This window comes from Nicotiana attenuata, chromosome 9 (genome assembly GCF_001879085.1).
Source record: "Nicotiana attenuata strain UT chromosome 9, NIATTr2, whole genome shotgun sequence".
In the NCBI taxonomy this organism is placed as follows: Eukaryota; Viridiplantae; Streptophyta; class Magnoliopsida; order Solanales; family Solanaceae; genus Nicotiana; species Nicotiana attenuata.
In genome coordinates, this window is record NC_031997.1 from 16,865,888 (window position 1) to 16,881,766 (window position 15,879).

General features: G+C 36.0%; 2 protein-coding genes across 2 annotated transcripts; one reads left to right on the plus strand and one right to left on the minus strand.

Annotated features, from left to right (window-relative positions):
- On the plus strand, positions 2,219 to 4,395 carry LOC109232114 (curved DNA-binding protein-like). The gene is made up of 4 exons (XM_019397776.1): positions 2,219 to 2,418; positions 2,845 to 2,896; positions 2,968 to 3,035; positions 3,734 to 4,395. The coding sequence occupies exons 1-4, from the start codon at positions 2,266 to 2,268 to the stop codon at positions 4,259 to 4,261; spliced, it is 801 nt and encodes a 266-aa protein (XP_019253321.1). The 5' UTR covers positions 2,219 to 2,265; the 3' UTR covers positions 4,262 to 4,395.
- Positions 4,471 to 10,650, minus strand: LOC109232113 (pumilio homolog 24). Its single transcript, XM_019397775.1, has 17 exons — positions 10,346 to 10,650; positions 10,057 to 10,110; positions 8,423 to 8,484; positions 8,216 to 8,297; positions 8,008 to 8,131; positions 7,821 to 7,904; positions 7,516 to 7,630; positions 6,967 to 7,117; positions 6,773 to 6,886; positions 6,606 to 6,677; positions 6,396 to 6,446; positions 6,254 to 6,304; positions 6,045 to 6,152; positions 5,684 to 5,875; positions 5,368 to 5,442; positions 4,959 to 5,206; positions 4,471 to 4,876 (listed from the first exon to the last, which is right to left on the minus strand). The coding sequence occupies exons 1-17, from the start codon at positions 10,577 to 10,579 to the stop codon at positions 4,765 to 4,767; spliced, it is 1,929 nt and encodes a 642-aa protein (XP_019253320.1). The 5' UTR covers positions 10,580 to 10,650; the 3' UTR covers positions 4,471 to 4,764.

The following is a 15,879-nucleotide window of genomic DNA, read 5'->3' on the forward strand; positions in this document are numbered from 1 at the left end:
CCCAAGGGCTACCCGGGTTTGAGAAAATTCTCTCTCGAGGATTATCTACAAAGCCTAAGGGCTAACCTTATTTCAAATTCGAGACCTTGCTCTCACTCAACTCGGACTCAAGAGTCCTGATGTCCCGAGCTCGCATCAAATCAATTTAAGCTTAGCTCGAGGATTAACAAAAACCTTAAGGGGTATTATATTGCTCGATTAAAAACCTAAGGGATTATTATGTTCTGAGTCCGGTATTCGGACTAATCGCTAAAGTTACACAATCAAAAAATTTCACAAATAAAGACGGATTGGAATTCAACAAGAGCCAAAAATGAGACAAAGAGGTCCTTTTACATTTCTAAGAGATGGTTACAAAATATATTTACAACATCCACGAAGGGTCCTTACATAGGAACAAAGAAGTAAAGAACAAAAGCCAAGAACCTAATCTACTTTTAAGACCACGACCTCGAGAGCGGCATCTCCGGGAACCTCCTTCCCGGGAACCCCATTTTGATCTTTGGAAATGTCTGTGTGCTTGAAGAAATCTAGGGTAGAAAACCCTCGATAAATGTAATTATATTTCCAGCAGCAGGGATCGAGTATTCTGGTGAAATTTTGGGCCATAATCCGTTAAAAAAGAGCAGCAAAAGAAAAAGACCAGAAGGGAAGACAAGAAAATGTAGCTTCACCTTCTATCATAAGAAAAACCAAAAAAGGTTGCAAGATGCACGAGCAACGATCCAAGAATATTCATCCTTGGGACGTTGTACCGGTGTAAGATGCAAAAGCTAATAGATGATAGTGCCACCTCACTCTATAGAAAGAAAAAGGAATGAAGTGACACACCAGGTTGAAGTTAAGAGAGATAAGCGGCAGGGTGAAGTTCGCATATTTTCTGATGCGGGAAGGATTCTGCGCCCTTCTCTTGTTGTTTCGAATCGAAGCTTTGAAAAGCAGAGCCTTGGCGTAACTGGTAAAGTACTGACATGCGACCAGGAGGTCGCAGGTTCGAAACATGAAAATATATGATTAGAGAAAGGAATAACAAAGGGAAAGAATCAGAGTAAATGAAGAAGAAATGCGTACGGTTCTTTGTTCAATAGAGTAGCCTCATATTTATAGAAAGGCGACGACGGTTCGGCGGCACTAGTGGCCGGCCAGTGCTGGCGCGCATGTGATGTTTTGAGGGAGCGTGTTGACGTGACATTTTTTATCACTTCAAAGCGCCTACGTCACGGACATGACGTCATCATGAGAGGCCCGGGAAAATCGAGGTTCAAATCGTTTCTTATCATCTTATTCTAAGAAACGCGGGGACTATCTGCATACGGTCAAAATCATATGCCTCCGATTTATTGGCTCGAGGGTCCGTCATAGGCCCGATTTCGGGTGAGGTCGAGTTCGAGACCAGTGGACCAGAATCGAGCTCAAAGATAGATTGCAATGTCGGAGATAGGAGTACGAGGAATACCGGGCCAAGTATGCTCGACCCCAAAATAGTACCGTTAAGAATTTGTAACGGAATGAGCTAGATTCCTGCCACGTCCCCAAAATCATGGCGCAAATCCCGGAATAGGATTGTATGATTCCGTACTAGACGGTTAGACAGCTGTTTCAAGAATATTCCTTATTATAAATAGAAATATACCTTATTTAGGATTCCCCTATTATAGAAAGGGGACCCCAATCATTTGTAACATCACATAATCACTGAGAAAAGAACATACTCTCTATTTTTTGCCTATTGTTCATCATCATTGTCCTTTAGCTCTACTGCTCTTGCTTTACTTTTCTTACTTTATGGCATTTAGCCCGTCTCGAGGTCACTACTATCAAGTAACATTGGTTTGATTCACTTGTCTCTTTCACTTCTACTTCATATTTCTTGATTATTAATTAGTATTGAACTAAATCACATGTCTTTAAAACCACAAATCAAATTTAATTGTTATTCGTATTTTCGAGGTAAACAAGTATGATGACACGTGTCAACATTAACAGTAATCATACTCGCCCTCTTCTTTTACTTCGTCCCAACAACTGAACAACTTTTGAAAAACAAATCTATAGTCCCCGCAAACTGTGCGCTTCTTTTTCTTAACCGCTCCACCCATTCTTAAATTATATTAACGCTCTTAATTAACTCACGCTATACACTCTATACACATTCCACCTATAATCATAATTAATCATCATTGCATTTGAATATTTGGTATAGATATTCAAGTAATAATAACCACAATTATCATTGCATTTGATTGTTCAAGAATTGCATTCGTCATGGGAAGAAGTAATGGAAATGAATCTGCAGATGCAAAATGGCAATTGGTCTCAGAGATTTGTAAACTCTCTAAAGGGGTGGTTCCTTGTTCCCATCAACACCTTTTGTATCCCAGAAATTCGGCATTCATCGACTGGTATCTTGTTCTTGATGTACGTATATTTTCTAGTTTCTTCTCTTTATTTACATGCGATGCAAGTTCCCTATTGTGTTTGTTTCCTTCTTTATGTGGTATAGAGTTACAACAAATTGTGGAAGCCTAATTAAACTGGCACTAATAGTCCTATCAGATTACTGGAATTCCAACTCGTGACACTATAATTCAAATTATGACTTCGTCACTAATACTAATTTTTCCTACTAGGGACTTAACTTGTGTTTTTTTCCCACATTGTTAACAAGGAAATAAGAGATGTTCAATTGGATGGTAATTGCCATGAGTCTAATTGAATTTGAACTTGTGACACTGTAGTTTTAATTGTAACTTTTTGGCCATGGAGTTGTCTTTGGGACTCATCTTGTGTTTCCCAGGTTCTAGATTTATCAAGAATTTTGATGGTTCTGATTTCTGAGTTCAGGTGGATGAGAGTGATGGAGTAGACGTCATTAAGCAACGATATCGTAAACTAGGTACAACTAATTTGCAAGATCTAAAGCTCAGATTCTGGTTATAGTGAACTTTAAATTAAGTTTGATTGTAGCTTTGCAGCTTCATCCTGATAAGAACAAACATCCCAAAGCTGAGATTGCATTCAAGTTGGTTTCCCAGGTAGGCATATGAACTTTGGTTTATCATTTTCTGTATTAATTTTAACTTTCATGCTCAGTCCGTGGTACTTTTGGCAATGGACTGATTCAAATCCCTCATTGTGATATCGTTGATGATGCAAAAATTAAAAAAAATATCATGTTCAGTTGGATACTTGGAGTAGGTTTAAAGTTTTTCTCTACTCCCTTTCTCTTTAAATAGCTACTTCCTTCTTTTATTTTCTTTACCCCTATATTCTTGGGAAGGATATCATTTACGCACTCCATGATTTGGAAATTTACGTGTTTTTCGTTACAAAGTATGCTGAAAATAAAGTGCCTTTGTGTTACAAAATTGTTGATTAAGAAAGATTTGTATAATTGTAAGTACTTGTAATGGAGGAACTTCGAATTTTTTTTAACATGTATAAATTGTAAGTACTTGTAGTTATATATGAATATGAATTTAAACTCGGTAAAAGTGTAAGCTTTTATCTAAGACGTGTCCACTTCACTTCAGTAAAGATCAGGAATGACGCTAGCAGCAAGCTTTCTTTTCGCCTTTTCCTTTTTGTGCCTTTTATACTTAAGATTGTGCTTCATGTTTGTAAAAGAAAACTGATGAATAGTGTCCCTGTTTCCTTATTTTCCCTTTTGAATAATTAGCTAAGACAAGCAGATAATTACCTAACCACCAAAAGAACTCATGTTTTGTTACAGGCATATGTTTACCTGACAGATGAAGCAAGCAGAGAGGCTTTTGAAGCAGACAGAAGAAACCACATATGCCCTAAGTGTCACATAAAATCAAGTGAAAAGCCTCCTAGACATGGCAATGTTGCAAAAGTGGCCAAAACATTTACTACTAATGAAGGGGCACGGCCAGTTTCCAGAACCAGAAGCATTTCACGTGTTAAAGAACTTAAAGCCAGATTTATGGAAGAAGTTGCAGTTATAAACACATGTCTGAAGGCGAAATCTCCATCTTCTACTTGCTCAACAGAACCTCAGACTTTCACAAGACGGAATGAAATACCAATCTTCAATCCATTTAATTATGAGTTACAAGGCTATCCTCATCCTAGCAATTATAGCAAGTTGCTGCATAGATTTCAGGAAAGAAGTATTGACAAACATGTTTCTAGTAGTCGCGACTATAGCTATCCAGTGTTTGAGCTTAGATCAGAAAAGGAAGCATATGTAGATAGATTTAGTAGAACCGGCTCTAAGCATAAGTTCTACAACTAGCAGACACCATGATGCACTTTTCATCTCCTTTAGGCTGTCATTTAGTGTTTTATTCCTGGTGCAGTGTTTGGATCATACTACACTGAAAATATACAACTTACAGCTAACAATGAATGCTTCATTCAAGTTTTCAACCCGAGTTTCCTTATAATTTTCTCCTTTTGTAATTTCTGCAGACTTCTCCATGTTGTCATAGACAAATCAGGACGACTTCAAACACCTCCAAAAGATGTTTCTTAACGATAAACAGACAAGAGCTTTACTGAATATTAGGAAACAATGCAAGACTTTAACATAACAAAAGTGTTCCATACCTTTATATATGGTACAACCAAAAGAAAAAAATGCTTCATCTTTTGAGTGTGAAGACATTTGCCAGGAACTCGTCCTATGCGCTCCTTGATCACTATAATAACCTTGGACACTGGAGTCCAAATGATCAATCTAAACAAGATCATGGACTTGTCATCCTCATTGTTGGCTCATTCTGCCTCAGCAGCAGATCATTTGGCTAATTTGAGGATACCATCATCTACCAAGGGCTGAACTTCCTTCTTCACAAGCTTGTGTACCTTAGAACTTGAAGTTTCCAACAGTGCACTAATCACTTTCGCACTGCAAATTGTAAAAGAAGTCAGAAAGAGGTTTTTCCTCTGCAAATTTGCTTGAAAGGAGGAAATGAGTTCAACAAACCAACCTGTGGCCTTGAGCCCAAATTGCACATTTTCCTTTCAGAGCTTTCTCATACAAAGTGCAAGCAAAAGAAGGGGAGTCCAAGATTAGTTTTCTGATGGTCCTGCTAGAATGGAAGTGTTCAAGGAGATGTTCTTTATCTGATTCCTCCACTTTAGGATGTGCTGCCAGAGATGCTATAGCACTATGTAAGGTTTTCAACTTTCCATCTAAAGTTGCGTGAAGGATGCTGTCTGCACCTCCCATGGCAACCTATATTTTAAAAAAAAATCTATAAAGCCAATAAAGATAGAGGTGTAGTTCAGGAAAGACATCCAACATTTATTCATGAAAATTATTTTAGGACAGAGTGGTATTTAAAGGTTATGATACATTGAAAATGCAATAACTTTATTAAATCAACATGACAATACCTCATAAATGACCTCTTTACCAAAGTTTGATTTTAGCAATTCCCCTGCCATCTCACAACATGCATCAATGAGTTTCTGCAATATTGATCAGGAATGACTTGGTAAAGGGGATAAAGTTGAATACACAAACGACAGGAGAACACAGAAGACATTTCATTTAAAAAAAAGGATAAAGCTTTCAAAGAGCTGTGAGAGTTAAAAAGAGTGGCAGAAGGAAAGGATCACAGAAAATGAAATGGGCAAGGCAACAAGCTTGATAACTGAAAGTAAAAAACAGCTCTACAGATATATGAATGAGAAAGTAGATAATATTAACCTCAGCTAACCCACTATTGACCAATAATTCTTTCCGCCTTGTAAGAGGATCCTTCTTTCCTCCTTCGCTCAAATGTGAACTTTGGGTGGCATCAGTTGCAGCACCTGTGTCACAGCTATCTTCTTTATCAGCTTCACCAAGCCCTGAAGCTTCTGTTTCTTCATCCAATGCAACATTTACTTCTGAGGGGCTCTATCAATTTTTTTTAAATGATCATTAAATTTAGCTGTAGCTGCACTGCTTATAACACTTTCCAGAATTTCATGAGAATATTTTTTTATAAGAAAATGGTGTTTGGGATCGAGGTGTAGTTGTTGTTGATAAGATAATGGTATAATTTCATGAAAAGCTTGAAAGATACCTTGGTGACAAGCGAAGGAACAGATGAACCAAGAGCTGCTAGCTCATCAGGACTGAAATGGCGCGAGCTATTTGGATGCAGTAATTGCAACAACGGGCGTCTACCATTCTGTGACGGCCAGAACCAACAAGTACAATAATAAATTCACAGGATGCATTGCTGGGAGGCAGGGGGGGCAGAAGATTTTATACAGCAGATGAAGGACAAACCTGATCTGAAAGAAGCTCCGTAAGAATTCCTTCAAGCTCACGAATGATGACCTGCAAGAGTTCAATGTGACCAACTTTAAGAGTAGAACTCTTTATAACTGGCTGCAGCCAAGATAAGTTAGGCAAAGCAGCAGGAGCAAACCTTTGATAAAAGTTTCGTGTCATCAACAATTGAAAGGATGGAGACAAGCACCTGAAAGTAATTGAGAATGGAAGCTGTGAAACTAATAAAATTATAAAAGTACTATACAAGTGAGAGATAGCATGGATGAAGACTGGAAGTATCTGAAAGAAGTCACAATGGACACAAATAGACCAAAACATTTGGCAAATGCAAGAAAATCATGCTTACCAAAGTCCCACATTTATCACGAGCTATCTTTCCGACCTTGTCTTTCATCCCTTTAATGATTTTCTTTCGGTCCTAAAACAGGAAGGTTCCAAAAGGAATTTGAAATAAGTTCACTTACATAAAATCCACTAGGACATGTTTAGGATATATAAAGAGTGCTCCAAAACCTTTGCAGTCCCATGTTTGATGCAAAATATCCCAATCCTGCATCCATCCTTTGTGTGAATCATTCGAACAAGGTCTGGACTTGACAACTGCTGGATTACATCTGCAGCAGAAGACTTAGAACAAACTAAAATTTAGAAAGGGGTGATTCAGAATAAGCCAACTCGTTAATTCCTCATTAAGGTTTCTGAGGTACCTGATCAGCAATAGTTAAGAACTCCACAAGTGCCCTGTGTATAATTGAGTGGTCTAGTATTCCTTTCTCCAAAATAGGCTGAAGTACAGAAGTCATGTGCCGTATGACTGAAGTCTTTTGAAGCTTTAGCGTGGATATAACATCAACTATTCTGGCAGTGTCATAAAATGCATTCATAAAGTTAAAAGATGAGATACGATGTAAAGTATACTCTTCAATCTTCATAAGAGAACCAATATGATCTAATAGTAATTGTGTGCAACACGCTTTGTTTTTTCGCACCAATGGTTGCTATCAATACACAGAGGAAAGGCGATTACCCATTTACTCAACAATATCAAATGAAGGAGTAACAGTAAAAGGATACTTAAGAGAAAATGACATGCAGAGTAAAACAAAAAAAATATCATAAGGATCCATCACAAAAAAAAGGTCATAAGGATATCCCTGTTAAAGAAGTAAGAACATGTCCCAAGCTGACACAGAAAACTATTTAAATAGACAAAAGTACATATGCAGCATGCCATCATTAACAGCTTGAATTTTTACCTTGCTTCCTTCAGTGAGGTCAAATCTTTGAACAACTGAAGTTCGGGGGAATACAGCTCCATGAGAAGAGTTTGTTTCTGAGCTGCATTTCCCAACTGATAAGCATGTTCAACAACTGCAACAGTTAAAGCAGTGGTATTAAGGGAATTATTGGAAAAAATTCTTTACCCCAAAACTATGGCTTGCAACAGCCGCAGGAATTGATTTTTAAAAATAAATGCAGGATCAGGCAAAATAGATCAAAAGCTGAGGGGCAAAATTTAATCAAAACAAAGTTCACAACAATAGGAACCAGGTTATCTTACCAAGTGAACCAACCATATGCCTAAGAAGAGTAGCAACATGCCCATGAAGAGAGGAAATAAACTCCGCCAGCTGCTCCTTTGATGCTGCAAAGCACAAAAGAAGCAGTTAAAAAGACAGGAAAGAGGTTTTCTCTTTTTGAGTTGATAAATTGCTCAGAAGAATAATTAGTAATTCAATCAAGATTACCAGTATCAAGCATCTTTGTCACCAGATGAACTGCATAGGTATTGCTGGCAAGAGTGATAAAATGAGGCCGAATCTCCACAAACACGGCATTCCTTTCATCTTGTGTACAATGTTTCACACAAGTCTAACGTTAACAAAAAAGAGTTAGTAAAACCATATGGAGCATCATAAATCATTGTCATCAACGAGAAGAAAAGGGAGGATGAACCTGAAGAACACGAGAGGACACATGGGAGCTTGCTATTTCAGGGATCTTCGCTTTCATTTTCTTTAAGGCATCACTCACCAGTCTGCATCAATGGATAAAAAAGATTGAGAAACAAAGAAATAATAAATACCGAGTAACAAATAAATTACAATCTTCCCGCAAGATTCAGGATCAAATCAAATGATTGAAGTTATATGACAACACCACCTTGATCTTTCTTCTTTTGCAATATTTCGAGTTCTCATCTTCTCCCATAGTGATGCGAGCTCCTATCAAAAGACCAGAGGTTGAATGACTAAGCAATTAAATATGATAACACAAACAGTTTAGCCAAAACAAACAATCAACTATTGGAGTCTTCATGAAGCCATGTCAAGGTTGAAGCACCAACAACAACAACAAAAAACCCCTACACTGAATGTAGAGAGGTTGTTTTCAGTAGAACCTCGACACGAGGAAAAATGAGAAAAGAGCAGTAACAACAAGAAAATAACGAGAACAAAGCAAAAGAAAACAAGGCGAAAGAAACAACATGAAGATAGAAATCTACAATATTAGAATACAAGACTGTTACTAATAATGCTGAAAATGTCCGGAAACCCGCACCACTACCTATTAACCTACAACCTTAATCCTCGACCTCCACACCTTCCTATTAAGGGTCATGTTCTCGGTCAACTGAATCAAAGCCATATCTTGCATAATCACCTCTTCCCAATAATTTTTTGACCAACCTCTACCTCTTCTAAGACCCTCTACTGACAACCACTCACACCTCCTTACCGGGGCATCTCACATGCCCAAATCATCTAAGTCTCGCTTCCCGCATTTTGTCCTCTATGGGGCCACTCCTACCTTGGCCCGAATATTCTCATTCTTAATTTTATCAATCCTGGTATGCCCGCACATCCATATCAACATCCTCATTTCTACTACTTTCATTTTCTGGACATGAGACTGGCCAACACTCTGCCCCATACAACATAGTCGATCTCACTATTACTCTGTAAAACTTACCTTTAAGTTTAGGAGGCACATTATTATCGCATAAGACACCGGACGCGAGCCTCCATTTCACCCACCCTGCAACAATACGATGCATAGCATTCTCATCAATCTCTCCATTACCTTGGATTATAGACCCGGGTACTTGAAATTATCTTTCTTGAAGATGATTTGTGTATCAAGCCTCACGTCTGTGTCTTCTTCATTGGTGAAATCACTAAACTTACACTCCAAGTATTCTGTCTTGGTCCTACTTAACTTAAAACTTTTAGACTCTCGGGTCTATCTCCAAACTTCCACTCTAAGGTTGAAGCACCATTGTGATAAAAAAATATTTCCAGTTTCCCCACCAACCCCCTTGGTTTATTTGTAAATTCAAGCAATCCTTACATTTCCTATAAATAAGTTAATGAACATATTCCACTAGGATAATAAGATTGAACAGAAAATTTTTAAGAAAAAATTATTAAGATGAAAAGAAGTGTAATAGCAGCAGTAAAGCAAACTGATATACAGATGAAAAGCTTGTTAAAGTTGAAATTTAAGATAAAGGTGCCAATTATTACTATTATCATTACCACTATTGATAAACAAAAAAGGCCGTTTACAGATATCATTTCATCTTGGCTTTGTTTAAAAGATGTTGAGAAATGGCATCTTTATCTTTGACAATAAAACTGCCATGTTTTAACATCTGTAAACGAAACCGAAATAAAGATTGATTCATCTTTCTTTCACCATAGCCATCAGAAAGATAAAATAGCTTTGGTAAATTTCAAAAAAAAAAAATTGTCAGCGGTATTAAAAGTAACTAAAAGCTTAAAAGAATGTAGTACTTGCTCCAATGTGTAATGTTTCTTCCTCTTTTTCTTCCTTGCTTCAGCTAGCTCCTGCAACAAAACCCCATTATTAACCAAACACTAATCAAAAGGACATTTTGCAGCTCAAAATTATTAACTTTTCAAAAATTAGCAAAGATTAAGCCAATAAAACGATCTTGGGACTGAAATTTCAATCTTTTCTCCATTTGCATTTCCCCCCATTGCCAAAACTTTAACGAAACTACGACAAAAGGCGAATCTGGGACTCATAAATATAAAAGTTTCAATAAAAAAAGTAGCGTACCTTTGCCTGTATACGACGCTGTCGCTTGGTATCAATTGGGTCGTTCCCAACATGAGGCTTAGGTTGTTGCTTTTTATCTCCCGGCTTTGAAAATTTATTATGAGGTTTCTTCAGAACCTTAACGGGAACACCAGTTGATGATTTCAGTTTCTTGGGAGCTGATTTCCCTCCGGCTGCTGCCGGAGCATGCTTTCGCTTTTTGGAGTCGTCTCTTTTTTGGGGTTTAGCTGCCATGGCTGTTTTACTCTGAGATTCAGCTTCGCTATGGTCTGTGAGTTGGGGTTTTGCAAGGGTTTTAATTTGTGGGTTGGGCTTTGCAGGATGAAAGACTTAAGGGCCGTTTGGTTCAAAATTATGTGGGTTATTCGATATAAATTTTGGAAGTTATTTTTTATTTGGTTGGAGTTATTAGCTAAAATTAGTATTTGTTATGAAATACTTGATTACGGTGGATGTCCATAACTCCTAAGGGAGTAGCACCCACTATTCTTCTCCATTAACCTCCCACTACTTCTTACCATTATGGATGTAACTCCCACACCTCCATGATCTTCCCCCATGTTCTCAATAGTTAATACCATGTTTATGGCATCCCTTTGTATTACCTATATCATCCTATAAATAGAGGGTTTGGGCATCACATTGTACACACTTGAATACATGTAAGAAATAAGAATCTCTTCTCTCTTGCTCCCTACATTCTTGTCTATTTTCGTGTTTTATATTATTACTTTGAGCTACATTTCGTAACACGTTATCACCACGAAACTTTAATCAACCTAGAAGATATGAATGGTCGACAACCTTGAACCAATTTGGTTGAACCAATGGAAATATGGGCATTATTACGTATGCCATATTAATGTTTAGTTTGCCTCTATTGTCCAGGGAGTATTATTTTTTAAATTATACCATAAATTGTGTATTTAGCTTATGTTAAAATTTAAGATTTGTAGTTGCTTTGTTTAGAAAAAACTAAGCTTTGATTTTAAGTTTTCATGCTCGTATGGCTGTATATGTCCACTAACTTTGTTCCTAGTTCTAAAATTGATCTTGTACAATTATAACATCATGCTATCATTAATTTTCAATGATATTAAAAGATTTTTGTGAAACATTAAAAAGCATTCTGGTCATGTTATGTATTAACGAGGACTTTTAAGATCGATGGCCTAATCTAATTAGATGCAACATTTTTATGCTGATAATTGACAAGGTAATATCATTATGTTTTACTAGTCTATTTTGACATCATCTGTATTAAAACAGAATATGCTAGCAATAGTTATTACTTAAGATTATTTATTTTTTTAAGTTAAGTACATTTAGTTATGTGTTTCAATTCTTGTGTGTATTTTATTTAATCATCATGCATTAGTTTGCAGTAATACAACACATAGTAATAACGCTACATGGTGACTCTCTTATTGACATGTTTATAAGTAGGATACTAGTACACGAGTTTGTACTCTATCATATTTTTATTGATAATAGTTCTTATCATTTCTATTTTGCTTATTTTTATGATAGATTTTGCTCTGTGGATACATAAAATTATATTCCATTCCTGATGTGAATCAGACCATTTGTGATAAACATTATATAAGGATAAGACGACGGGTTCAAGTCCCAACGCACCATGAGGGTAAGACATCGGATTTTGAATCATGATGATCCATGATTGTAAAAGTTGGGTTCGAGTCCCAACTCGTTATGGCCTAATATGTCTTTATATGGGTAAGGCATTGGGTTTGAGCCCCAATGCACCATATTGATGATATAATGATGACTAAAGTAAATAATGTATTTTTCATGAAAAGGCATGAAGCTTGTCCCACTTGATTTGCTCCATTCTTGAAGTGAATGTGATAGCTGTGCATAATAAGTCTAAATAAAGACAAGTGGTTGACTAATGAACGTGGGCGTGCCAAAAGATCAAATAATAAGAGTCATCATTATGGTAATTATAAAAAGGAGAACAATAAGGGTTCTCAAAATAATCCTTCAAAGGTGAAGGAAATGTGTATCAATTTGGTGTGTAAATATAAGGCATGTTCAGACGATTATAGTCCATTTTTTGAAAGAATGCGACTTGTGATAAGCATTGTAAATGCAGACTCATTCCTGAAGTGAGTGTGAAAATATATATGTGATACAAATTATGTACAAGAATGTATTTATGCATGGTTGAATAAATACTACAGCTCACCTCTAAGGAAGGTTTGAGAGAAATAAAGATAATGAATATGTCATTGGTCGCGTACATGTGGTGCGGCAAAAAATATTGTGACATGCCTTATAAAAGGTTATTAAAGGCAAAAGTAAAGCAAGAAATGATTTTGCTTATGATGATTTTGACCATGACAATTATTATGATATGATTTTCTCCGTGAAGGAGACATTCACCATATGGATGGTGTGACAAAAGATCTTGTAGTACAAAATCGATTAAGAGCTCCGGAAGAGCTAATTTATTACTATCCGGATGAATGAAATTGTTCTTGACATTAATATTGTAGTAAGTCTCAAAAGAAACTTTTTAAGTTTCAAATGTATTAGCCAAAGTGGTTGGCAAATTGAGGCTATAAATGAAAAGAAGATCGATTATCTTCATATTGCTATAACATACCGGGTAAATATGAAAGGTTACCCGACTTTTCTTCTATTTGTACTACAGATGTATAAGCATGATATGAAATCACATGCCATAGTAAATTAAATGTTTACTAAAATAAATATCAGTTGGCATGACCGGTTGGCCATCCCGGTTTATTGATGCGAAAATTAATTGAGAATTCACATTGGCATACATTGAAGAAATAGAAGATTCTTCAAGAATTCTCTTGTGCTGCTTATTCTCATGATATACCAGTTAAGGTTGGGACTGAATCCCTTGATTTCTGGAACGAATAGAAAGTGATATATATATGGGCCCAGTCACCTGCCATGTGGATCGTTTACTATTATATGATTTTAATAGATGCATCTATTGTATGGTCACATGTGCGTTTGTTATCAACTTGCACTTTGGTTTTGCAAGGTTGTTTGCTCAAATTATTAGAGCACAGTTCTAGAATATATATGATAATTTATCTTGATAATGCTGGTTTAAATCCAAGTTGGTTTAGCAGAAATTGTATGCCTCCAATTATAGCTAAACCATTGGTTATGAGAACGAAACTCCCAAATAAAAATTTGGTATGAGGTGTATTATTTAATATACAATAGCACTTGTACGCATCTAGCCAACAAGTTATGATAAATTCTCCCCATCACAATTGGTTCATGGTCAGGAACCAAATATTCCCATCTAGAAATATGGATGTGCTATATGATTTAATTGTGCTGCCACAATGCACAAAGATGGGTCCCAAAGAAGGTTGGAAAAATGTGTTGGTGATCCCGACATTAGGGGGAGAAAATGGGCAGCTGAAAAAGTGATACGTGAAATGAATTATTATGAATACATCTAGATCCTCGTACAAGAAAATGTGAACTTGAAGTTCAAGTGATAATTCATTTCTAAAATATTTCTAGGCACATTGCTGACCCAGCTAAATGTCATATTTCAGCTACTAATTTCCAAACTGAATAATGTTCATGATGGACAGAGTTTATGGCACGCATTAAGCGTAATAGACAGATCGGTTCCAAAGATAAAACTCCTTGAAGAAGGAGAGGAGCAAATGTTCAAGATGGTCATAATAAGGAGGCAAGTGCTTTATAAGAGCACCATGACATAACATTTTATAAGACCTCATGGGAGAGGCTCAGGTACCTGAAAATAATGAGATCTCGATAAGTTATGTCTTTATTGTGTGATGATGGAACCGATGTAAATGATCATCGATGATATTGTTGATATAATGTAGCGCTCAATATTTTTAATATTGACGAGGATCTTGAGCTCAAATCTGTTATGGAATTTGGACAGATAAATGACTGGCCAAATGAAAAATATGCAATGAAAATTGACTTCATCTGAAAAATATGAAGTTGGACGAATAGTCCCAACAGCTGAAAGTATAAAGTCTGTATGGAGATATTGAAATATGATTAGTATTATATTGCAAAAGAAATCCTTGATATAGATTTGTTTATTCTAACAAATATTGTCAAAGTTTTGTTGTTTATGCAAATGTAGGCATTTATTGAAGTCCGTTCTTCAAACAATCTATTTGTATGTGAGGAATTGTCATATTATCATTTCACAATATGTGTGACTTTTCTTTGAAGAGAAGATTCCAATAATAGTGAAGACGCTGATGTTTGCTTATCTCAATTGAAAGAAGAATATATTGAAGGAGACAGAATAAATCATATATTTCATTAAAGTTCTTTGTCAGACACGATCTTCAACAAAATGATGAAACAGATGTTCAAGAAATCCATTCAAGTGATAATTTGGCGGAATAATTCACCAAGGCATTGCCGATCTCAATATTAGAGAAGTTGTTAGACAAGCTTGGAATTCATCATCTCCGAGAAATAAAGTGATATTTTCATCAGGGGGAGGCAAATATGTGTTGTACTCTTTTTTCCTTATCTAAGGTTTTATCCCACTGGGTTTTCCTGGCAAGGTTTTTAATGAGGCAGCAAGTAATGCGTATTACAAGATATGCATACTCTTTTTCCTTCACTAGGATTTTTTCCCATAGGGTTTTTTTCTAGTAAGGTTTTAACGAGGCACATTATCTTTGGACATCCAAGGGGGAGTGTTATGAAATACTTGATTATGGTGGATGTCCATAACTCCTAAGGGAGTAACACCCACTATTCTTCTCCATTAACCTCCCACTACTTCTTACCATTATGGATGTAACTCCCACACCTCCATGATCTTCCCCCATGTTCTCAATAGTTAATACCATGTTTATGGCATCCCTTTGTATTACCTATATCATCCTATAAATAGAGGGTTTGGGCATCACATTGTACACACTTGAATACATGTAAGAAATAAGAATCTCTTCTCTCTTGCTCCCTACATTCTTGTTTATTTTCGTGTTTTATATTATTACTTTGAGCTACATTTCGTAACAGTATTGTTTTTCTATCAAAATCTAAATATAATTTATTACATATAAAAAATAGAATAAATAATCCTAGAATTATAATCTTGGGATATCCTAATTTTCAAAAAAAAAAAAAAAACAACTCCTACACATTGCCTTGCCCGTGATGGACCAAAAATATAAACCCTAAATTAAGTGGTCGATCATTTGGTCAAGAAACAATAAACAAATTAGGCACTAAATGTAATACACAGATGAGTAATAAGGATTAGAATATAAATATTATTTTATATTGAGGTTGTCACACCTAATTTTAAAGCAGGTTTAAAATAAAGTGTTACATCGAATATTTTAGGGGTAAAAAAGAATTGTCACCTAACATGTTAACAAGGTGCGTTAAGCACCTATTTATTGCTAATTGCATTGATTAACTCCACTAAAATCTACATACTTATAGATTAAGGTAAGGGTTCAAATTAAATATAAAAAAATGTGTTAGACATCTTTCTAAATATGCAT

Coding starts and splice junctions, on each gene's coding strand:
- LOC109232114 (XM_019397776.1), top strand. CDS start 2,266: ATGGGAAGAAGTAATGGAAATGAATCTGCAGATGCAAAATGGCAATTG. Junction 2,419..2,844: donor ACTGGTATCTTGTTCTTGAT/GTACGTATATTT, acceptor TTCTGAGTTCAG/GTGGATGAGAGTGATGGAGT. Junction 3,036..3,733: donor CATTCAAGTTGGTTTCCCAG/GTAGGCATATGA, acceptor GTTTTGTTACAG/GCATATGTTTACCTGACAGA.
- LOC109232113 (XM_019397775.1), bottom strand. CDS start 10,579: ATGGCAGCTAAACCCCAAAAAAGAGACGACTCCAAAAAGCGAAAGCAT. Junction 7,631..7,820: donor GCATATGGTTGGTTCACTTG/GTAAGATAACCT, acceptor TAACTGTTGCAG/TTGTTGAACATGCTTATCAG. Junction 5,207..5,367: donor GTAAAGAGGTCATTTATGAG/GTATTGTCATGT, acceptor TTTAAAATATAG/GTTGCCATGGGAGGTGCAGA.